Below are 25,201 nucleotides of genomic sequence, written 5' to 3'. Positions count from 1 at the left end.
AAGCTCTTCTGGGAAATGTAGTTATCCTGTAAAGGGGTTAAAGCCACGTCCTGTCAGAGCGAAGCAGACCGGAAAAACTACATTTCCAACAGTGCAACTTGGCCAGCTGACTGTTTGACGGCAGTCCCACAGCTGTAAAAGTTAGTTGGAGGGTGAGAAAGAAATAAACATTTAATAATCTCAGAGAAGAAGAGGGCTGGCGGTGATTTGAAGCGGCATGTCTGAATATCCGCCCTTCCAGTATGGCAAGTCTCGTTTCGACCAGGTACTTGCAGTTTTTATCTGATCATAAACAGATACACTTGTAACAAAATATATTTTTTGGACATAATTTGCGTGGCAAACAGACCACACCCACTCACCGTGTCAGCGTGTTTATGCGTGTGTGTGGTTAGATGCGCTGTCCCGCAGGCGGATTCTTAAACCCATATTAGGACCATTATACCATATCATATCTTATTGCGCTTTTGAAATGAAAGTCATACCATAACTTTAGGTGAAGCCTTGTGACTTTTAAAGCTGTATCCGAAAGGCTTTAGGTGAAGTTGGGCATTGAACGCATCACAAGAGCAAAGGTAAACTTGTAAAAATCTGTAATATGCAGCTGGTCCATAAATGTTTGGACAGCGACGCAGCTTTTTGTAGTTTAGCCTCTGCACACCACCTCTTGACTTAAAATCAAGATGTGATTAAGGTCAAGGCTTCCAGCTTCTATTCAAGGGGTTTAAAAATAACTGTTCAGTGGTTGGTGTCAATCATTGTACAGGTGAAACCAAGATGAATTTGTACTACAGTGTGCAGGGAGGGAAAGTATGGAGAAGGAGATAAACATGCCTCATTATCTGTCAATCAGGGTGGAGGCAATGTTATGGCACGGTCATGTATGCTTGCCAGAGGAACCGGGTCACTAGTGTTTACTGATGACATGACTGCTGATAAAAGTAGCAGGATGAAATGTGAAGTATACAGGGATATACTCTGTGCTCCGATTCGGCACAAATGCTGCAAAACTGATCAGAAAGCGATTTACAGTGCAGAAAATCATCGAAAGCAGCGAGTCAGAGACACTGAATATTTTTCAATGATTCTAGACTTCAGAAAGTCACTGACTGCAAAGGATTTTCATCCAAGTATTAAAAACAGTCATTTTATTTCAAATTATGTTGATCCAACAAGCTTTTAGCTCCTGAAAAATATCTGTAATTGTTAAATAGTTCCTTGATTGCTTGATTTTAAATCCACTGTGGAGGCACACAGAGCTAAAACTGCAAAATACTGTGTTGTTGTTCAAATGCTTTTTGACCCTCACTGTATGTGCTAACAGAAAATATGCAGGTCAGCTGTTATCATACAGGTATCCCATGAGATATGCTTTTATTCCATCTTATGTTAGCCTTTTATATTTCAACCCTAGTGCCCTCAAAAGCGAATACACACAAGCCTGCACCTTCGAGGCTCTTTCAGAGAAATATTTATTACTTTATCAGTTTGAACTGTACGACCTTCTTTTGGTGTCTGACTTCTTATATGCCTCATTTAGATAAATGAGACAAATGTCATAAACGGCTCTCTATATGGGGTATAGCGGTTCAGCACCACAAGCCACATGTAACAAAAACCATCGCCCAGGTGAATCAGTTAAGTTTTAACAGAAAATGAAGATTTATTGTGTAATACACTTTTTAGTCTGCTATAAATATACATTTACATCAATTTGTGGTATTTTTGTACACAGATATATTGAGTCAGTAAAAATGAAAAAGAAGAACATAAGACATAAGATGTATACACTCACCAACCTCTTTATTAGGTACACCTGTCCAACTGCTGGTCAACACAAATATGTGATTAGCCCACATGCATTTTGCCATGTAGGCATGTTCTCTGCTCATAAACTAATTTTCTGAATGAGGACGAACGGTGATTTGAGTGCCAGGTGAGCTGGTCTGAGTATTTTAGAAAGTACTGGTTTGCTGGGAATTTTCTGTAGGGTTTACGACAATGTCCTGAAAAAGACCAAAGCTTAATCTCTTGTTCCAGAGGATGGTTATTTGTTTTGGTAGCTCTAATTTCTGTGCTTTCATAGTTTTTTAACCATCACTGAGGTGATTTGCATTTAACTCCAACTCTATTGGTCTAAGTTGGGGAGGTCTGTACTCCGGTATAACGGTATGGCATGAACTGTGGAAAAATTGAATTTCCAGCATTCCCTATTTTGATCCTGTGAAATTATTACATGGAGATATTTTTTTGAATTTTCTTTTATTAAAACTGTTAAGTTTACTCCATTGAAAGTGGAATTTCAGACGAAGCTGAAATGTGGAAACCAACTCAAAAGGCTGCGTCTTCATAAATCAGGATCTGATACAACATAATGATAAGATTAAGCCCCTGTTACCCTTCCAGTAAAGCTGAGACAAGTCTGTTCCACTCGAGTATCGACTCAAACTGGTCAAACTGGAGTGGCACTGGTGGGTAATTGAATGTACCAGATTTAACAACTTTTCCCCTGTGCCATGTTTGTACAAACCATCCATATGTTCAGGAAGTCACGAGGCACAGCAGTGAGTCAGATACCAGATTTTCATCCAAATTAGCAGTTAGTGTAATTAAACTCCAGTTAGGGAGGGATAGGAGGCTTTCGAGGCTGCGTGGCACGTTGCTGATTCCCCTAAATTATTCCTTATGCTCGGTTATGAATAAATTCTCGAAAGGTAGTTTTGGGTGTGCAAAAGATGCAGATAGGAAACAGTTTGTCTCTGGCATTAATGAGGAGGCTCCACCTGGCGTGTTTAAACAGCTGGCGAGCGGTAATATTGCTGTTTACTGGGCGACAGCTGGAATCTCCATGGCTCTCGATTCATAATCATGATTTGGCTGCATATAATTGATCAACAATTTATATGCAGACTGGGTGGAAAGTTGGACTTTCTGAACTTATACATTCCAGATCAGGATTTTTCCACTGATTATATATTTAAAGTTGCATCTGCAGTTTAATGTTTGGTCTTTAAATAAAAAAAACAATATTGCTAACAATTGCTTTGTATATGAATGAATGAATGTGCATTTCGTTTGTCTCTCAGAACACGTTTTTTGGCCGGTTCAGGCACTTCTTGGACGTGATTGACCCCAGCACGCTCTTTGTGACAGAGGTAAACAAACCTTTGGATTTGTTACATGGATCACATGCGTGGGTTGCTTATTTACCAAGTTAGCCACAGTATCACAATATCTGCATACAAATGACATTAAACTCCATCAGATGATCTGTGATGGTGATCTTTAGAGAAGTCAGGTTTTATATAACCGCAGTGGTTTCCTAGCTGGGCTAAAACGGCAGCACAATAATCTTGTGGGATTCAACATTAGCCAAAATTTACTGAAGGAGGTGTTGAATTAAAGGAAGAAAACCTCAAAGGTATAATTAAAATGAAGGATTCTCAGCTACTGCCAGCAAATGTGCCACCTTTAGGTTACAGGATATTCTCTGTAAATGTTAGGCTGCTCTGCTCATTGCAACATTTCCACAGTTCTTGGTTGTGTTGTGGTAATTTTGCTCATGGAGCCATCACAGCTCTAGTGCTCTGGGTAATGAAGCTGTTAGTGGGTTCTTTGGTGACACTAATAGCTGCAGTACCTCCCGGGATGTGATGAGGTGTGGACATATGGGGCTGCTGGGAGGGGTGGAAAGTGCATATGCTTAGACACTCACCCACACCCACACTGATACACATGACACCTTGCTGGGCCAGGCATCGCCTCAACTTGCCCCTAATTCAGACAGTGGAACAGGGACAGCCCTGATTTGCCTTCGGTCGCACGCACACATGACCTCCTGTGCATACAGTAAAAAAAAAAAAGAAAAAAGTGCACGGCTAACACTGACACGCACAATTACAGAAACGTGAACACACATACACACACAGATGGCGAGCTCATTAGAACAAATTGGTCCTCATGACCTTGTATTTTCCTCCATATTAGACAATGATCACACCACAGTAAGCTCCTCATTACCTTTTAGGGAACTCATTTGTCACATGAAAATCATCACGGAGGTTTTAGTAAAACATAATTATCACACATTGAGGCCTATAGCAGGAGGGCAAATACACATCTAAGCTGACATAGAGGCGAGAGTGGCCAGACTTGGTTTCACATTTTATTGACTCTCATGTTCCGTCACATCAGAAACGGCTGCGGGAGTGCGTCGAGCTGCTTGACCATTTCAAGCAAGGAACTCTGCCTCTGGGAGTGACGAATGCTCAGGTAAATATGCGTCAGCTTGAGTTGAAAACTCACATCAACATCAGTTTGTGAGAATTCAGCATCTGAAACGCTGCAAACCTTTCTGAAAAGCCTCTTCTATGCAGTCTGACATGTGTCTCCTGCCCTTGAGTGGATTATCTGTGCACTGCAGGCACTAACCGGCCTTTGAGTGCTAAATCAAAAATAGCTGCTTTAATGTTTGTGCCAGGGAAATATTTATGGTATGAACGAAGTTTATATTGTTGCAACATTTTAATAATTAGTTTTTATTTACACCGTTGAAGCAACTTATTCGTTATTAGTTGTACAGTAATTTCTCTGTGAAGCAGACTCTGTGAATATACTTAACCTTCTATTTTATCTAAGGAGGTTTTTACAGTCAATATTTTTAATTGTTTAAACGTTCAGATGAAATATTTAAATTTGAAATATCTGTTCTTTTCAAGTCTACTGCTTTTGCAATAGCTGATGTACTACAAACAATTTTAATTGTAAAAATAAACCAAATTTAGTCTTTTTAATTAATTTAATTTCAACAATATTATTAACCGTACAGTCCTGTTAATAATTGCAAAATATAATAATTGAAATTTCATCATTTTTTAATGTAATTTTTTATTTAATTTTCTTTTACATATTAAATTTGTAAACTATATTGTAGACAGACAAACTATCCCCCTTAAACACAGAAGCATTGAAAGACTTTCTACTTTTTCTTATTTATTTTACTTTACAGCTTTGGCAAGCCCAGAAAATAAAGCAGGTAAGATTTCTCTGTTTTTGCTTACTTTGTCTATTAAGAGAAGCAGATGAAATACGATCCATCTCTATATAATGTCATTATTGGGTCCAATCTAAGTGAAACACTCCAAAAAAACGTAACGTCATTCGAAGCGGGTAAGGTTTGACTGGTGTTACGTGCTTATACCGCAAATATACCAAAGAGTGTACAAAAACAACATTAAAAAAGGCTTCCATGTTGAAGTAACTACATTAAAATTAGACACTGAAGCAGGCGAGCGGTTTTACCTCCAGTGTTAATTAGCTGGAAGTGCCAGCTCTGCAAGACGGCTGACAGTCGTTGAACTACAGGTGCAGCCGGTTAAAGTGGGAGAAAATTATTTAAAGTTTTAATATCTATTTACAAACTGCCAACGTCCAACACTGCCAGAGATTTATATGTTTGATATTTATGCCTCACCTAAATAAAACTTAATTAATGTAATGAATTGATGAATTATTTAATGAATGTATTTTTAAGTGCAATGTCAGCACTGTGAAATTAGTTTTGTACTTTGTTTGGCATTTCTTTAATTTAGATGCTGTTTAAATCTTATGACTTCCCACGTCCACCTTATTCATTTATAAAATGTGCATTTTCATTGGAAAATTAAAAATTAAAAGCTGTTACATCTCAGTTTTTGCTCATATTGAACTCGACACTAAAATGTGTATTTAAGGATCTAATCAAACACTCTAAATACAGATGAACCATAAGTATCCTCTCATCTTTAGAACTAATTTTCTAAACCACGGATGGGATGCAGTGGACTTTACGTTAAAGTATGTATCTTGTCGACATAAACTTGTCTTTGGGTCAGGTTTAATGTGTGTATAAAGGGTTGTTCAGACAAATCTTAAGTAAGTAACTCTTCTTTTATCATTATGGTTGCTATTGCTTCCATTTCATGTGTAGGATATGCAGTTCAGTCTACATAAACAATTTCACACTCTGCAGGAATGAAACCAAATCCGGCTCAAACTGGGCTCCATATGAACACTGAAGGCTGGCTTACGTCCAGGTTTGTTTTTGTATGAGAACATGAAACAGTTGGTGCTCTTGCAGGGTTTCAGGGTTGTCAACTGCCAAAACTCCCCAAAACCGACCTATCCTTCAGCATGGTGCTTGCCTTATTTATGTGCTTCTAAGGTTTATACTCTTTCTGAGTGTTAAAGACCTAGAACTCTTTGTGTAGTTTGTTAGATCATTATAGTTTAAACTAGTCTCCAGATTTTTCTTACTGCATCCCAAGTTCATTCAAGACTAAGAGGAAAATCTATATTCAGCCATGATAGTGGTATATCTATCACATGTACGTATGTGGTCTTTCACAAGTCGAAGCTTGGCTCCATGAGCCTGAGGAAGCAGTGTAATCGCTTTCGTTCTTTTCCAATCTGCAGATTTGATCAGTGTTAAGGCAGTGGGGGAAAGACACATCATCTGTCTTATCTACTTTGTAACAGTGGGAATAGCAAACTGACGGGATAATGTCTGGTGTAATTGCTTGAATATTTGTGTAGAATTGACAAAAAACACCCCACAATCCTTCTAAAATCATTTAAAAGTAAATGGGCTTTCTAAAGTTAGCCTCCTATTTGTCTAGAAATACCTGCCATAATTCCTTTTGGCTGCTTCTGTCTCTTTATGTCATCCAAGATTCACTCAGTGACACTGGAATCGTGGCTCTATGGTGGCCTTACCTAATGTTGCCGGTCCTTCCTGTGGTTCTTTATCACTTTGACCGTCTGGTTAAGTTGTTGTAATGTTGTAGAACGAATCTGAAACTGATCAAATGCTTTCTTGTGTGGTAGATGAGAAGGTAAACCTTGAAAATGCCTCGTACCTTAGTCTAGCTGAAAAGACTGCTGTTAAAATTTGCTCCCTGTTTCGGGGGAGTTAATTAAGCCATTGGATGTGGTTGCAACCAGTTCGTACATTCAGCTGACAGTGTGTGCAGGCAGTCTGCAGGATAAATTTCATTCACTAGACATCCCTTAACTGTCCATGAAAACTGCCTGGTTCAACTTTACTTTGTGTTTTAATATAAATTAGAAGATGATAGCATGCTAACATGCTAAAAACGATAGCTCTCGCTACCCAAACCATAACAGAAATTAGATTTGTTGTAAATATTGCGTTAAGTGTTAGGGTTGGGTTTCTACGGCACCCCACAATTGGTAATGACACTGGTGTTTCGTACTTTTATGCATCAGCATATTGTTATTCCAAGTATTTTACATTATCATTAGCATCTTTAGCTTCTTAAAGGGAGCTTTTTCTGTGGTGAATACTTTTGGCTTGCTTTAAAGCGTTATACTGTATCCGACAACTCAGTCACTATTTTTCTTTTACTTGTGAAGATAACAACTTTTGTTGAATTTTGTTAAATTACTGCAAACATGTCAAACTGTTATATTTGTCAAAGGAGTAAGGTTATTTTTCAAAAGCTCCCCAAGTGCAATGCATTGTTCCTGAAATATGATTAAATGAGTGATGTAAATAAATAAGTCGATTAGCAATAACTGGTTAATCTATTGATTTGAAACCATTTTCTCAGTGGTTTTTATATATTCAAGTTAATATTAAATACCCTGAGCAGTAACTTTCTTTTAGTTATTTTCACAGCAGTGCTCTCTTTATAAGTCATATGAACTGACTTAACCCAAATCATTCGGTGCTCATTACTGTCTGATTGTTATCATTATGCACTTATTACAGGCCATCATCCACCCCGACACAGGGGAGAAGATCCTCATGCCTTTTCGGATGTCAGGTAGCGTATCTAAGAGTGGAAACTTTGGAGTGGAGGGGAATCTCGGGGCTTTTAAGTGGTCCAATACGGAGGCGTCTTCACCTTAGAGACTGTCATGGCTCAACAGGTTGTCTCAGGCCTGGAAAAGGTCACGCTCAGCTGGGCGCTGATTAAAACCTCTCTGCTGTGCTGACAGAGATCTACTTGGGGTTTGTGAAGAAGCAAATGCTAGCACTTTGGTTCAGTTTGAAAGCACCCTTTTTGTAGGGTGACCGTAGTGGAAGTGAGAACAAAGAAAAGAAGGAAAGGACAGAAGCAATTAACATGTAATTACCAACATACCACATGAATGTCAGACCAATAGGAACTGGCCTCGTGATCCAAAGTTAGAAAGAAGAGAACAGTGTTTTTTGAAGGGCTTGGACATTTCTGCACAAAAGAATAGATTTATAGTAAATCTGAGAAAAAGGGTAGAGGCGAAATTGTAAGAGTGGTAATACTGATCATCTTTTACCAGGTTTTATCCCGTTTGGCACACCAGTGGTAAGAGTGGTTTTCATAAACTCTGTTTTTCCAAAGCACACACTCATACAATACCAATGCTACAAATAATGATAATTTATTGATTTTCCTTTATGAAATCTTTCTTTCTTTCTTTCTTTCTTTCTTTCTTTCTTTCTTTCTTTCTTTGCAGGTTGTTGGCCTCCTTCTCCCTAATCAAACACTTGCATCTACCGTCTTCTGGCAGGTATTTCTTCGAAATTCATCTCTGGCGTAGTTTGGTTTTCTAAATTACTTCACTATGTAAACATGGCACATATGCTGTAGGTAGTGCCTCAAGAAAAACAACGAATGAGCAAGTGTTGACTATGATGTGATTTTGTTTTGATAAAACTAAGAATGATCAGTTGTAAAGCTGCGGGATTAATGGAAAATGCTTTAAAAAAGCAGAAACAATAATGAATAGAATAAATTAAGAATTAATTATAAGAAATCCGGGTGGTGTGAGACAGAGGCTGCCACTGTTTAAATAACAGAGTCTCTTCTGTCACTGATTCTGCTCGTATGCTTGATAGAGCCAGTGGCTGAGCCTGTAGGTTAAGATGCTTCTTTTAGCTGATTTTAAATGCACAGGAGAATCACCTTAAATGAAACTTATTATTATCGCAGTTTATTACATCTTACTATACTTTTCACTTTCCTCTCCTTTGTACGGCAGTGGTTGAACCAAAGTCACAATGCCTGTGTTAACTACAGCAACCGCAATGCCTCCAAGGTACTGTACCTGCATGGCATCCCAGCTGGCCCATTACTACACACATTACAAATGCCTTTTTCTGTTGCTCAGCTAAAGTGCTTTTATAATGTTGTCTCCTCTTGTTTTCTGCCACTTTAGCCAGCTCCAGCTTCCAAGTTCCTGCTGGGATACCTTGGGGCGGTTACCAGTGCAGTGTCCATTGCTGTAAGTCCCAGCAAATCTTGTGTTGACTGATAAAGGAAAAACCAAAAAAGTAAAGCCTTCAACCTTGGCATGAGTGTTGATGTTGCATAGTTTTTCTACCAAAACAGTGCAACTTCCCTGCTGGCAACAAATGTTTGGAACACCACAAACCCAACAACCAGCTGATCCAAGTAATGTAAATGAGAAATCCATGATTTGTTGTGGACTAAAGACTCATTAACAACTATTTGCGGGATCTGTGTATGTGCTGTGTCTGAAAAAAATCTCTGATTATATCGGCCATTATAAAGGACTTTGAAAATCACCAAATAGTAGTATTAGTCTCATTCGACATCTAAGGATCCATCAGGTTAACTGATAATTCACTGAAACTAGGAACAATGTATAGAAGCAGGTCTTTGTAATCCCTTCATTACCCACAGATGGGGAAAAAAATGTTCAATAAGCCTTCTTTTTTTTTTGCAGATTATTTATTAATTTGTCTGTTACATACACTAAACGAAGGGTTCCTGTAACCACCTTGATAACAGAAGAAAATATTGGTAATCTGGGCTTCTGTGCAGTTTCAGCATGTGGTCTTTCACCGCATTACTTCTTCAGTTAAACACCAAATATCCAAAATGGCAACATTTCAAATAAGGTGGATATCAACATAACTATAAAAAAAGCAGACTTCATAATATCCCAATCACTTAAACGTCTCTTCTTACCTCTATGTCACCACAGAATAAAATGTCATAGGGGCGTAATACCCGTTCACACACCTGCCTGACACAACCCTTAGTGTGGACAAGGAGCTCCAACCAAGCCAATTACTGGTCCTGCTGGGTGTTCATCCGGCTGATGCCCTCAGGCTTGACAATGGCAGCAAGCACAGAAAGAAATTGCGGGGTGTCTGGAGTTTGGTACGACATCCCTGGAGGGGGGCAGGCACGCTCCAATTAAACGTCCGCTCTGGTGACGACCCCCCGCAGGGCTAGAGGGAGCTGGAGGATGAAGTGGCGTGGTGGTGTGTTATTTGAGCGAATATAGCCTTTTGAATGCACCAATCTGAAATGTTAAAACACTGCAAAGTTACGTTCATCAAATGTTTAAACACATTGCCCATAATTTTAGTCCACTTTCTCCCAGTGATCCTTTTTCTGATGCTTGTATGTTTAAGCCTGGTGGTGGCTGTTCTCGTGCTCTGCTCATCCCCTTTGAAAGAAAGAGCTCTGAATTCCAAATTTTCTGTGCTGGCTTTTCACACACACAGTGTCTGATCATATCATCTGTGTCTGGTTTATCTTCAGGTTGGGTTAAACGTTTTAATCCAGAGAGCGAGCCGCTTCAGCCCAACCACCAGGCTTTTGGTGCAGAGGTTCATCCCCTTCCCAGCAGTGGGTAAGTTAAATAAAAATGTAAAAAGTCAGGTGAGCTTCTCGTGGGACAGAGAAGGGTTAAGCCCTGGATGGACATTTAAAGTAAATGTCATAGCTTAGATATTTTTTAGTAATAGTAATAAAACAATTGGGGGTTTTATAGAAACAAATGAAACGCCTTTGGCTAACAGCTCTGCAATAATTGCTATTAAAAGGTATATTTAAAAAAGCGCACACACAAGCTGATTGTTTTCTTTTCCTTGCTCTTGATATATTATACCTTTTTATTTAAGCTGTTTTCTGATCACAATAATTCCCTGTATGAAAGCTAAATAGAGCGATTTTTGTCTCACGCCGCTCCCCTCCGCCCGCTCTCCTCTCTGCAGGCTTACCGTCGCGTTGACAGCCGGCTTTGTGTGTGCAGCCACAAAGCTGATTTTCATGCCACTCTCCCGCAAACACAATCACACCCAGGGGTATAGACCCGTGTCCCAGAATGCCCCGGGCTGCTGGCTCATAATTAAATTGTTTGCTTGCCCCCCCCCTTTCCTTACCATGGCGGTTCTTCTAATTAAATCAACAGGTTTCTACAGCGCAGCCTTTGCCTGGTAATTGGCTGCTTGTTAGAACTCTGCTGCCGCAAACAAATTGGATAATTACCCTTAAAGTGGCGTCTATGTCAAGGCCTCATTTACCTGATTTCTGTTTGTTCATTGTTGTTCCTGTTGTTGTTTTGCTAGGCCAATATAAGAGGTAATTAAAATGGCTAATTGAAGCGAACGAAAGCAAAGGGCCGTTTGAATTTTCGCCCATTTGATTTTGTTTGCTTACTTAAGGCTAGATTTATTTGTAATAACCTAATCAAGCGGCGGCCTGTCATTCAATTAGATTATGAAGACCTTAACTGGAGGGAAAGCCACGCTGGCAGAAATTTAGGGGGTTAATTATTTGTTGTCTTATTTGTCATTATTTGTGATATTTAGAAAGTAATTATGTACAAAAAATTCTTGGATGTATTTCTGTGAGTGTACCACCAGTTATGAGATGATGATTAAAATGTACACAAATGTAATTATTTTAAATAATTACAAATGACAGGCAGATATTTCAACATTAAGCTGTGCAGATTTTGCATTTTATCAATTTAATTTAGTAATTACTTTGATGCTTTTATTTATGTGTTTAAGAGTTTCTATTTAACTGTAGTGTTTGTTCCTGTTTGTTCCTCGCCACAACCCTGTCTGTCCCTTTTTATTATTAACTGGTCTGGGTAAAAAAATCCCTTATAGGTAAAAAGAGTTATTTGCTCAGTCAATTGAATTCCCCTCACAAAGCGACCTGGCAGCCCTGCGGCCTTTAGTAGAGATAACTCTGAACGCTGTTGTCTTAAATTAAAAAGGCTCGGGGCAGCACCACTAAACTCTCTAAAATGAGTTTGTCTTATTCCTATTAGAGTCAAGAAGAAAGGTTAATCTATATTAACATACATTTGTGTTCATTTTAGTTTTCGTGAATAATCAGAGGGAAGCAACGCCGCTGTTTGTCAACCTGCCAGCCTCTCTGTGATCTGACTGTTGTGTGTGTCAGAGTCTCGCAGAGGCACGGCTTCAGTTTTCTGAACGCTGACACGATGACATGGCAATAATGTTCTTCATTTGAGGAGTGAGAAGAGTAAACAGGAGTTCAGTGTCTTCCACAGGGACACTCAGCGGTGGTAATTGGCAGTTTGGAGTTTTCATAACAATGTCAGTTCAGCCTGTTAGCTTCTTTTACAAGAGATGATTTTCCTTACAGGAGGGAACAAGGGCAAAAGCGATTTCTTAAGCTGTGGTGTTTTCTGACCTAATTGCATATCCTGATGTGTTAAAATGGACTGTAGATCAATGATAGGCTGCTCATCTAACATTATTGTGTAACCAAAAATGTGCAAATAACATGCAGTTGTAGATATTTAATGTAAATATGCAAACAGAAATTATTTATCTGTATTATAGGTCTAGTGCCAATCCTTGAGTTAATGTAGTTAATAGGTTATTTCATTTGAAAGAATAGTCTTGTGCAAGTCTTGAGCCATGCTTCATTTCTTTATATCTTTTAAAATGAATTATCTTGAGTAATAGGTGATTACCAGAGAGTCAACAGCTTGGCCTATTGCAGCGTGGCGTGCAGTGTGACTTCAAAAAATTTGAGGAAACTGTGACAGGCCTAAAAAATGTCTACAGCTGATTAACAGTATCTGAAAATTATATCCTTAAGAAATAGGAAAAAATCCAGCAAAGGGTTCACACGGGACCTGAGTGATACAGCCAACGCGTCAGCTGATCCATGTGTCAGTGAAAGAAGGGTGGCTGTCATTGTTCTTATGGAAAGTAAACAAGGAGAACAGGCTGAAGTATGACAAACTGAACAAGAACTGGACTGAAAGTTGGTGGCAACAGGCTTTATGGAGTGATGAAAGCAATTTTTAAGTCTGATTCAAGTCATTGTCAGTGTGGACGGAGGAGATTGAGAGAAAAGTACAACAGTGAGTGTCTGTAGCCATCTGTGAAGCACGGCGGAGGCTCTGCCAAGCTTTGGGGCTACAGTCAGTGGGGAGAGTGCCTAAGAGAGTTCAGCCTGTGTTGGAGAATAAATGAGGTCACACCAAATACTGACTTTTAAATGTCATTAGAATTGTACAAACTCTGTTTTTGCCTAATATACTGTATTTCTGTGTATATTTGCACATGTTTGCATGTACACACTGCAGTTATTTCCTATTTTTCTAGCAAAAAGGAAACAAATAAGTGATGACTCGAGCCTTATATGATATAATTTTAAAGAAACATTATGTACGGGTATTACAAGTTTCTTTTTTTAATCAATCTGTGTGTTAAAGTATTATTATTTCTTGTTGGCAGCTGAGTGTCCTTGCAGTTTTACTGCCTTGCTGCCAGTTCTATAGTTAGTTTTATGCTGATTCTTACATTACAACATTTTGGACAAATGATGATTTTTCACTTCATGATAAAAAGTTAAAGGCTCATCAAAGTTATTGTAGCGCATCAGGGTCTGTAGTAAATTTAATGTCAGTCCAGATTTTTAAATATATTTCACAAGAAAACAAAAGGTCACGCTCGTAGAAATCCAAGAGGAAAAGTCAGCGCCACAGGTTAGTCACTCTGAATTTCATCAAAGTGGTGGACCCAGCCATGTGACCCATTGACTGATATTACCATCCTTAGAGCCAAGATGCTTCATTATTTTTGAGCAAATATTTAATAATCACAGGACACTGATGTGGAGTTTACATCTTGAAAAAGAATATGTGCAACTTCTGAATCCATCCATGCAGTTCAGAACAAACAAAGTTTAGTCCTTCATCCTTATAGGACTTATAAAAGGAAATCAAACCTCCCTTTTCCAGTGGGCGTCTTCATAGAAAACCTGTTTATCAGTTAGTAGACTGATTACTTTTAAGGCTGTCAAAACGGTGCTTTAAAAAAAAAACCTTTTCTATCTCTGTCCATAACATCACGATTTCCTCATTCCAAATATGACTGTATGTTACATTCCTAGTGGCAGTGGCACGTTTCCCTTTGATCTTAAAAAACTTTCTTCTGTCTTCACAGCGAGTGCAAATGTCTGCAACGTGGTGCTCATGAGACACTCTGAGCTGTCAGAGGGCATCAGCGTGCTCGACAACAACGGCAACGTGGTGGGAACATCAAGAGTAGCTGCCAGGCATGTATGTCCTCAGCTCTGAAAATTAAATGGATCATGTTATTGGTATTGCTGTTTAGCAACATATGCACTATAATGCTTTTAAATAGCAAACAATTTAAAGTTTAAGTGTTTTGCTTTCACACGTCAGTATTCGTGCATTTAAACACTTAAATGATTGCATTGTTTCCCAGATTCAAAGCAAATGTATTTGTATTTTTTAATATTCCTGGTTTATGTTTTTTTATGCAGGCTCTCTTGGAGACGGCCCTGACCAGAGTAGTCATGCCCATGCCAATCCTGGTGCTTCCTCCCCTGATCATGTCTGCACTGGAAAAGTAAGAAACACTTCTCAACTTAGTTTAGCCATTGTGTGTTTCCACCTGTTCAGCTGCTGTTTAACACAAGACACCCTGCAGAAGTTCAAATCCAGCATCAGAATTGTTAAGAGAAGTGATTCTTGATGATGCAGAGGCCACTCCGAGTATTTCAGAAACAGCTGATCTGCTGCCATTTCAGTGCCAAACAATTCCTGCTACAGCTTTCGGATGGTAGGATCCCACCTGCCTTATATAAATGTTTCAGGCTGGTGGTGGTGTAATGGTATTTGGGGTGTTTTCTTGGCAGACTTGTTTAAAAGCCACAGCCTACACAGCAGTATTGCTGATGACCTTCCCATTCCCAGGATCCAGGAGGATAACCCAAAGCTCAAATCATCTCAGACTGGCTTCTTGAATATGAATGGGATATTTGCATTTCGGACATGCAGCTGCCTAATCTGCAGCACCTGTGTGATGCTGTCATGTCAATATGTCTGGAATGTTTCCAGCGTCTTGTTGAATCTCTGCCATGAAGAATTAAGACCATTCTGAAGGCAAAACGGGAACCAACCCGATACTAGCACCGATTGGTGCACCTAATAAAACTATCCTGTGAATGTATCGGACGACTGAAGGCAGAAAGATGTTGATGCCGTTTAGATGTTTGGATTTTCTGATTCCTTATCGTCTGTCTTAAAGTGTGCTGTTGAGATCCACCGCTTTTATATCCACAAAAACAGGATAACAGTAGAAGAACCACACTGTTCCTGATCAAATAAAGAATTCCCTGCAATGTCTTTCAAATGAAAATATAATCTTGACTTTCAATGGAGACTGATCTCTTCCTTTCACTGGAAAGTTGACTCCTCTGGCTTTTTATGCTATTAATTGTAGATTGTGTCTGTTGGAACTGCTGATGTTGACCTCTGTTGTCTGTACGAGTAGTGAGGTTGTGCTCTGCACTTTAAATGCATTCCTTAATATGCATTTCATTTTGATATGAATAGTTTTATTTAGGAAAAGAAGAACAAACAGCCAGTGTTTGCAGCAGGAAAATAACTAATTTAATTAAGTCTTAATGGAGAGAACCACTGTCTTTATAAAACTCCATAAACTATTTTTTAAAGAGGCTGATTATGCTGTTATGGCGGTAATGAAGGAGGTGAAAGTTTCATGAGTTAGAATAATTCAAGGATCCAGCTGTCTTCTAATTAAATTACCACAAATTAATTATAAAGCCGTCCAATTTTTGTTCAAGAAAAGAATATTTGTGATTCTCTCGTTATCTACTCGGCTGTTGTTTAATACTGATTCGATACTGCACATCAGCTCTACTGGTTCAGCGTTGTGTGCGATGACGGTAACGGTGCTTTAATGACAAAGGGTGTTTATGCAGATGCCCGTTGATCGATGGCGCGACTGTGCCTGTGGTGCAGCGAGGAATGCAGCGGTCTCTGCAGATCCTTGACAGCACTTGTCTAGACCTCTCAGAGTGGGCGGGCTCAGTCGGTGGGGCCGACTGCCCAGGTGTGTTTGGGATTCCTGGCAGCTGAATGACTGAACCGTGAGCGAGAGAGAAAGCAGCGGTGGGGTGAGCGTAGATCTCCGAGGGTTGGCTGCAGCGCTGCTCAGCCGTCCTCCACATCAGCTCGCCTTCACTGGCTCTCAATGGAGCGAGAACAAGGGGATGGAGACACGTCCCCGGGCGGCCCCTCAGTGATGGATTACACTGCTGAGAACAGATACACGGGGAGTGACTGCAGGTTCTGGCCTTCATGTGCTTCAGTAGCTGTGAGGGGGTGCAGTGAATTCTGGACTTTCATCTGTTTATTTATTTAAGTCCCAGACTACATTAATCTGCAATGGGAATTTCCATTTGCTGTAAGATACCCAGGTTACCTGATTCAGAGTCAGGTTTACTGCTTCAGCATTTAAATTCTAAGTCAGGTGTTATTTATAACAATTTAATAATATAAATGATAGTATATTTCCTGCAGTAGCAGTAGCGAGACTGTTTAGATAAACACAATGGTCAAAACTGGCCATGTTAAGGCTCTTTCATATTGAAATATGACACCAAAGATATATTGCTAAAAATAGACATGCTCACCATTATTTTTTCCTTTTTTTGTAACATTTGTGAAAAGTCTGTATTACACAACCCCTCTTGACACATGTTTGCACGCTTCTTTCTGCTCTAACTGGCCAACATGTCAAAATAAATCAAATGATGGCTCGGCAGAAGCGAACGAGTGAATAAAAATGAACCGTTTCGCTGTCAGGAATTCATTTTTAATAAATGGGAACACATTTGGGCACATTTTGGGCAAACTCTAGGACACTTGTATAATAAAAATAAACAATATAAATATGATATCCTAGATTTAGTAATTTAGAAATTGTTTCTGTTAGTCCACATTAAAGGGGAAAAACAGTTGTAGTTGATTATGTGTTAATTTCTGATGCTTTTATTTGCTGTTTCATTTCACAGTAATGCACTTAGTTATAAGTAGAACGACTAACAATATTAAATTTGATTATGATGCTGCTTTTTATTTTTTTCCTCCATCATCATCTAGTGCTGTGTTTCGCCACAGGTCAGCAGGGGATAGTCTAACAGCCAGTTTGATCATGGTAACAGGGAGACACAGGTCCATGTAAACAGTTCAACCTGGGTAAGACCTTGACCAAAATATGGCCACTAGCCAGGTTGTAGTCAGATCCCGTGAATGCAGTATTACATTAAATGATATCACTGATTTTGGTTGGTTTCAGGTTTTTCACCTGACCAAAAAGGGGTTTTAAATTTTGCACATGAGCCCGAATCCAAGTTCCTGTCACGTCTCACATACCTTGCAACTTTTCTCCCGTTGACTTTTTTTGTTAAAAATGCAGTTTTCCACGTGTGTGTGTGTGTGTGTGTGTGTGTGTGTGTGTGTGTGTGTGTGTGCACGGAGCCTAATTAAACCATGGCAGCCATATGTGTTAATGAGCTCTCTCATTAGGCAGTAGCTCTCCTCGTTAGGGGGAGAGGCGTCGCTAGCGGTGGAGAGACAGAGCGGCTCTTTCTCAAGCTCCTGCTGAGCTTCGCTGTCCCGCTCAATGTAGAGGGGGATTATCCTAGTGGAGGGTTAGCGAGGAGAGAGAGGAGAAACATATTTCATTCGTTTGATTTATTAAATGCCCTTAAAAAAATTAACATGCATTTGTTTTCTTTAGCTCATGGGAATACACTTTTGAAACCTTTTGCAAAATGTTAGCAAAGGATCATGCGGTTCAGTTTTAACTGCATAAATGGTGATTAAAGGCTTGTTTAAGCTAAACATGTGTAACGACGGAGTGGACAGCTGATAGTGTGTGTGAAATCAAAATGTTTTGATCTGCTCACCTGCTGATCCACGTGAGTTTTATCAGGTCCTGACAAATGACTTTCTTGCCGGGGTTTATTTAGCTTAACTGCACTGAATTAACTTCGGTGATGAATGGTGTGGAAAAGTAGCCTGCCTAGTGCTGCATAGGTCTTGTGCTGACTGGCACCTGAACAGAGTTGGAGACTCCGTCAATGTCTTGGGTGTTTGTCATGTTCCTTTCTTAAGCACATTTTGCTGGGACCCTGGCCAGAACCTAAAGTTTTCAACAGAAGATTATAAATATAATAAGATGATCCAGCTTTTATTCACCTTTATTTTAAAATGTGTAGCTGGTTGGTCCCTAAACACTCATAGCATATGTGTGTTTGTTGACTATATATGCAGCCCAGGCTATGTTGCACTGTGTTGTGTGTGAGAACCTGTTGCTTTTGCCCATGGTCTGGGTGTATGGCTGACAACTGACTTGTTTCTTCTTCTCTGTTTCCCGTCAGGCTCCCTCTCCTGCAGAGACAAAAGAGGCTCGTCCTGCCTGTCCACAGTCTCGTGTGTCTCGCTGCCTTCAGCCTGGCTCTGCCGCTTGCCATCAGTTTGTTTCCACAGATGTCGCAGGTACTTCATGCCCAATTCTTTTTCTCTTAAGGAGCATGCAGTTGGAGACATAATTATTTGATCCCCTGCTAAATTTGTAAGTTTGAAGTGAAGTGAACAGGCTAATCTTTATGGTCGTTTTATTTTAATTGAGAGAGACGAACTATCAACCAGAGTCACTTGCTTGTTGCCTTGGGGATATGTTTTGAGGTCTGATGGAAGATCCATCCATGACCCAATTTAATTTTAGTGTTCTGGCCGAGAGAAGGAGGTTCTCAGGCAAGATATCACGGTACTGAGGAAGCCGTCTTCTAAACTACGCAGAAAAATAGCCCCAAAGCATAAGATAAGATGAGATAGAACTTTATTAATCCCTCGGGTGGGTTCCTCTGGGAAATTCGATCGATAATTCGATAATGTTTCCACCTTGACTGTGGGGATGATGTTCTTTGGGTCATACTCTGCATTTCTCTTCCTCCAAAGATTTTTGGAACTGTGTTATCAATGGTGTTCTTGGTGACCGTGGTCCCAACTGCCTTCAGATCATTAACAACCTCCTCCGGTGTAGTTTTGTGCTGATCCACCACCGTTCTCATCATCATCCTCATCCTATGAGCCAAGATCTTGCATGGAGCTCCAAACCGAGACTCACTGATGGTCATTTTATATTTCTTCCTTTGATTTTCTCTCTCTGCATTAAAATGAAAATACCATAAAAAAGACAGTTCATTTATTTTGAAGTGAGCATACTTACAAGTTCATCAGGAGATCAAATAATCATTTCCCCCGCTGTAATTTTTCAACATTGAATAAAACAGAACAGACTTAAGCAGGGCTTTATATTGGGTCTTCTAAAATTGCAGATATGCTGGATGTGTGTTCGAGCATATGTGTCTAAATTATGAATGTTTGAGTCTCTGCGGTGGCACAGTTTTTGTTCTCCTGCCTAATGCTCGGTTGCTCATGCTCAGTCCTGAGATTTTGTTCATTGCAAACACAGAGCTGCAAATGTAAAGCCTCAGGTTGAATGATGATGTCGGTGACCAGCGTCTCCTGACCTCTCCAGTATTTCCCATTGAGCTGTGCAGCAGCGCTGTCCTAATGAGGCGCCGCCCTCTGAGACTCAACCTGCTCTGTTATGATCTGCCCAGAGCCACCATTGCCTTTATTCACCGCCACTGATGCCATCCAGACTAGCGGGCTGAGATCTAACTTTAGCCTTATTGCCTCAGTATGTATCATTCTACTCATTAAACGGCAATGGCACAATTATGTTTTTCCACTCCATCTCCCTCTCTCTTTGTCTCCTCTCTGCCAAATGACTTGCTGACACAAGCCAACCAGCTCTGGCTTTAAAATGTTTAGGATTTAATTACCACTTGAAATAGCTCAGACAGCCATATGGCAAAAAACTTCAGACATATGTGCCGCCAACAGTCCTGTGAAAAGCTGCCTCCAGTTCCACAGAGGGGCCTGTTTTTTTTTCTTCTCACAAGTCCTTTTTGCACTTTCACAAGGATAGCAGATGAAAAAAAAAAAGGGAAAAAAAAAAGATCTCCCCAAAAAGCAACATGAATGCCCCACTCTCTTGGACCCCCCGCCTACTCAATTTGTCCCACTTCCCCATTTCACACCTACCAAGATGTCTGATTAGGATTCTGCCTCCAACTCCAACAGCCATCTGTCTCTGGTTCAAATATTAGGTGATGCAAACCTCAAATTAGACTTTAATCTGGCAAATTGGCTCTTTTTGCACATTAGCAGTAAATACAGAACATTTAAAGCCTTTGAGAATTACAGTCAGTTTCCAGTCTCTATGCAGCGGTTCGTGTCGGTGATATACGGTTGCATATACAGCACGCACATACTGCATCGAAGCTGTTATATCTGACGATTTGTGCGAAATATTTCCATTTGCACTACTGACCTTTTCTGTCCTGCTTTGGTTTCCCACAGATCAGTGTAGATCAGCTGGAGCCAGAGATCGCCATGGCAACCGACTGTAAGATTGTGACATACAATAAAGGACTTTGAGTGATCGCTACCAAAACTGAAATGTGAAGAAAGGACGCGCAGCCCGTCGTGGCTCGAGCCGCCCCGACGCTGCCAGGGAATTAATTGTGTCAAATTTGGCTGCTGCTGCAGTGGCTTTAGCACACGTTTGGACAACAACAGCTGATACGAAGAATCAGCAGCAACAGTGATAAGAAAATATGTATCACAACACGAGGAGACAAAGCCAAACAAGTGCATTTTGAGGGTAACAGCCCAGTTAGGTTGATTAATTAGGTTAACAAAACCCATAAGCTTGCTTGGTTCCTTGAGGCTTTTCCCACAACGAGCAGACCGCTAACCATAGATCAAAGATGGGCAAATTAAAATGTCTGGACAAATAAATGTGTAAACTGTGAATGAAATGAAGATACAAATGCTTCCCGCCTTTTTTTTTTGTTTTTGACCCTTCAATATGAGTCAGTACCTTCCTGTGACCCAAGGCGATGTATGTCTATAACCTGGAAGTATTTCAATCAACGTGGAAATAAGAAAGCAGCCAAGATCAATCTTTTTGAATCTGAATGATTATTTTTGCTCTCTTGGGGTGCTGTGACTCACGTTCGCAACTACTGATTTATGTTAGAGATGGCACGATACCACTTTTTTATGTCCGATACCGATACCGATATCATAAATTTGGATATCTGCCGATACCGATATGAATCCGATATAGTGTTTTTTAATCAACAAAACTGTTTTTTAAATATCTTGCTGCATTTTGTATAAGTTCATACTCAAGTTTAAAACAACAACTACACTAAAGCTATTCTGTTATACCTGTATCCAAAAAAAAATATTTCATAGTTCAGCAATACTGATCAATCTAATAAACTTAAACCTACACCATCCTCCCTATTCTGGTATTTTAAAGAGTACTTAGCATAAATATTAAGCAACCTAACTAATAGGGTTCCAACTCCCAGCAACAACAAAAATAAATAAATAAAAAATAGGGAACCACCCCCCACCCTCCACCTCATGATGCTTAATCGACGTAATCAACCTTAATTTGATGCAGTGTGAAAAAAAAATACACAGAAATCAATTATTTTTCAAGAAATATTAAATAGATTCAACATCTTTCTTCAACAAAATTGCAGACTGCACAGATGGTACCTTCCCAAAGGAAAAAGTACTATAGCTTACTAGGGTATATATATTAGACTTAATAGTTACTATATACAATAATGGACTTCTATACATTTTACATCAGATTAAAACTTTGGGTGTAAGATTCAGATAAATATTAAATAATTAAAAGCTAGACATTTTAAATGAGAATAAGAAAGAAAAGTATGTCTTTGTGCCCCTTTTCCCTGTTAATGCCCTATCGGCCCCCCTGGCTAAACTTTGCTAGATCCGCCCCTGCACAGTTACCAGCGTCAGCTACGTAGAAAAAGATCCTCGAGTAGAAAGTAATATTAAATACATTCTAACAACAGCTGATCAAGCTTAAACGTGCTGCTGTTGTTCAGCCGCTGGTTTCCTCTGTCTGGTGCAAAGTGGGCCAAAAGCAAACAAGAGACACGGACTCGCGACAGAAAAGCCGATCAGCTGATCGTTAAGCAGTTTCATGATTGAAGTAGCAGCAAGAAGAGGCAGTCGCTTGTTAAGCTTAAGGCAGGAATGCTTTACAAACATTCAGAGATGGACTTACACACTTGCTTTACTTCTCTCGGGGATAACTTTGTCGGAGATGAAATGCGGGGTTGCTAAGCGAAGCTCCACATGCTATCCAGACCACCGACAGGTCCCGCATGCCACAGCCGCTCTATCACGTGATGCATACTGCTCCGACGTGCTAACGTTCTGAGGGTGAGTTACGGCGTGTTGCAAGTTTTGTGAGGTGCTTTCGTGATATTTAATGGATCGGATTACATTTATTATTTTTCTCCGATATCCGATCCAGTAATTTAGGTCAGTATCGGACCGATACCGATACGTAATATTGGATCGGTCCATCTCTAATTTATGTATTTTTAAAGTAGCTTTGCTGTGAATTGCGTTTCTCTGGTGTCTGCACAACAAATATATACACAGCCTGATTGTGTTTGTTTAAGTTTCCTTGGATCTCAATGAGCCAAGTGTTCCCTGTGACCACTATCAGCTTTAAATTCCTCCAGTGAAAGAGTGACTCAGTTTCTAACCACAATGGCAAATAATAAAAAAGTTGCAGTTTTGGTTCAGAGTGAAAACCAGAACATTATAATTAAGCAAATATTGCAAAAGCATAAATAAATACACAATTGTGACATTTTATTTCCAAATTGTTTCTTTTATTAATCTTATAACCAGAGACTTCTCTCTCGCTCTCTCTCTTTGTGTACATATTCATGCTCGATTTATCTAAACATTCTCAAAGTATTAAGATGGTTTGCTGTGATGTGTGTGATTAGTATGTTTGCCCGGTTGCTGAGGGAACACAGCACAGTAGGCTGCACTCCAGTGTAATTCAACAAGAAGCCACATGCAGGATCAGTGGAGGTTGCTGGGTGTGAGTTATGGCACACAACCAGGGTGAGATGAATAAATGGAAACAAAACCCCATTCATAACGACGCACATCTCTCACCAAGTTATTGTCATCAGATTTAGTTCTGGCCTGTTAACTGTAATGTCATCTGATGTTACAAAGCACCATGTTGTAGCTTTTGAGCTAGTAATTTAAATTGTAACCCACAGTGGATTTATCAGCATCTGTCTGATTAATCCAGAGGGGGGTGTGGTTGGGTATCAATTGTGTGTCTCTTGTAGGTGAGTATATGAAACCTTTGAGGAAGATTATAAACTGGTAATCAAAAGGTATTGTTTTTTTGTTTTTTTTAACAGAACTTGAACGATATTGATATTTGTTGGCTGATATTTGCATATCATAAAGCTGTGGAAAACATATGTTGCAGAAAATGTCATTAATTTTTATTATTATTATTTTTTTAAGAAGGCCACAATTCATTAAAATCATGCGATTTGAGAAATTGTGCCATAATTTGTCCAGCAGAGTGGCTCCACCGCCATAGCTTATCCAACAGCTGAGACGTTTATAATGCAGGATCAAGGCGTCCCATCACCGGAAGCTGCTTACTAGCTTTGTAATATCTCACTGAAATTCAGTAAATTAATTTTTTTAATTTAACATTAAAATAAAAACAATAAAATAGCCATAAAATAACAAAAATAAAAATTGCTTAACGTGGTTACGGTGATATATTGCATTTATTTATTTCTAATTACATCTATGTTGAATATTATTTTTCAGCCAGCAAATGTTTTTCAGCGTCATCTCTAAAGGTGCTGTGGGTTGTGCCCTATAATTTCAGTTTTTCAGCTATACTTTGAGCTCCGTGTAAATGCTACCAGGGCATAGTTAGCAGCATTCTTTCAGTAATTAGACGTGTAATTCTGTGTGTGCGTTGCACTGCATGATTTATCACTCAACGAGGAATTTTAAAGCCAGTGTAATTTGTACGTTTTACTGAGAAAACAGAAAGCTGCAATCATCCCCCAGAAAGCAAGTAATGAGAAAATCCTGATTAAACCCACAGTGATTCGGTCGAGTTTTCTAACACCTTTGCAGCAACAACAGCAGCAGCAGCTCCTAAACCTACACGTCTGGAGAGACACTTGTTATTCACGCTGTTTTCCTGCTCTCATCCTAAACTCTCCCCTCTGCTGACTAAGGCGACACGAGACCGGGCGTTTAGGGAGATGAGCTTGATTTTTGCCTTTAATTGTTTTCCTAACAGACGACTTAGAGGTGCAGCTCGCGTTAATTGCGCTGACCTTATAGCTAATCAAGATGTGATTAGGCTTAAGCAACCCGCTCACCGTCAAGACAGCTTTTAGTGTCAGTGAGCTACTGTACTGTTTAAAAATAAGCCCATTTGATTGTGTTTGTTTAGATGATTGGAAACCGTCAATGTCTCTTACAATGTATTTGCACCTGCAGTGAGTATAGGATATCCTGGAACTCAAAACAAAACATATGGCCCCTTTACACCTCCAGATGTCTGATGTATTGTGCACTGCTGTTAAAAAAAAACAAGAAAAAAGTGAGCACTACTGCAGTGCATTTTACTCGTACGTCTCCGTGCCTCTTAGCTTACAAAACAAGTCATCAGGGTCAGCCGTCAGGGCTCATCTCTAAAGCCTCGGGGTCATTAGGCAGAGGCTCCTTCCGTTTCCTTTGACAGGTGATTACTGTGGCAGTTGGTGAAAAGGCTTCTGCACAATGCCAACTACTTTCCCTCCTTTTTTTCCAGGAGTTTCAGCCTCTGGATGGGAATGATTTCTGTGCTATTTCTGCTGGAATTCAGAGGAAATACAGACTGATGGCTAACACACCTGACACCTGTGCAGCTGTCCGGCAACATTCCTGACACATCAATCTCAAAGAGAAACCACCTTAACGGGATGTTGGATTGCACCACCCACCTAAGCTTGCTGCAGCTTACAGCAAAAAGAACAGTAAAATTCTTCATTTGTGCTCCAGTATTGCCGGGTTGTCATTCCCATCACTTGCATGCATCTTGAGTTTGAAA

The 25,201-nt window shown here is 39.7% G+C and overlaps 1 protein-coding gene across 1 annotated transcript; it reads left to right on the top strand.

Annotated features, from left to right (window-relative positions):
- Window positions 1-85: 85 nt before the first annotated feature.
- On the top strand, window positions 86-23,553 carry sfxn5a (sideroflexin 5a). Its single transcript, XM_086274511.1, has 14 exons — window positions 86-265; window positions 3,087-3,155; window positions 4,195-4,272; window positions 5,009-5,035; window positions 7,772-7,826; window positions 8,323-8,348; window positions 8,500-8,553; window positions 9,025-9,081; window positions 9,202-9,267; window positions 10,560-10,650; window positions 14,240-14,355; window positions 14,583-14,668; window positions 18,513-18,630; window positions 20,566-23,553. Exons 1-14 carry the CDS (start codon window positions 218-220, stop codon window positions 20,641-20,643), a joined length of 969 nt encoding a protein of 322 aa, XP_086130637.1. The 5' UTR covers window positions 86-217; the 3' UTR covers window positions 20,644-23,553.
- Window positions 23,554-25,201: the final 1,648 nt, after the last annotated feature.

This window comes from Aulonocara sp. 'chitande type north' Nkhata Bay, linkage group LG19 (assembly GCF_057382095.1).
Source record: "Aulonocara sp. 'chitande type north' Nkhata Bay isolate Kocher_YH1m ecotype deep benthic linkage group LG19, A_spYH_male_GT1.1, whole genome shotgun sequence".
NCBI classification, from domain to species: domain Eukaryota; kingdom Metazoa; phylum Chordata; class Actinopteri; order Cichliformes; family Cichlidae; genus Aulonocara; species Aulonocara sp. 'chitande type north' Nkhata Bay.
This window is presented reverse-complemented; position numbering and strand designations above follow the sequence as displayed.

Excerpts from the sequence above, each read along its gene's own strand:
- sfxn5a (XM_086274511.1), top strand. The coding sequence starts at position 218 with ATGTCTGAATATCCGCCCTTCCAGTATGGCAAGTCTCGTTTCGACCAG. Across the intron at positions 7,827-8,322 it reads CATGCCTTTTCGGATGTCAG|GTTTTATCCCGTTTGGCACA; the intron begins GTAGCGTATCTA and ends ATCTTTTACCAG. Across the intron at positions 8,554-9,024 it reads CATCTACCGTCTTCTGGCAG|TGGTTGAACCAAAGTCACAA; the intron begins GTATTTCTTCGA and ends TTTGTACGGCAG.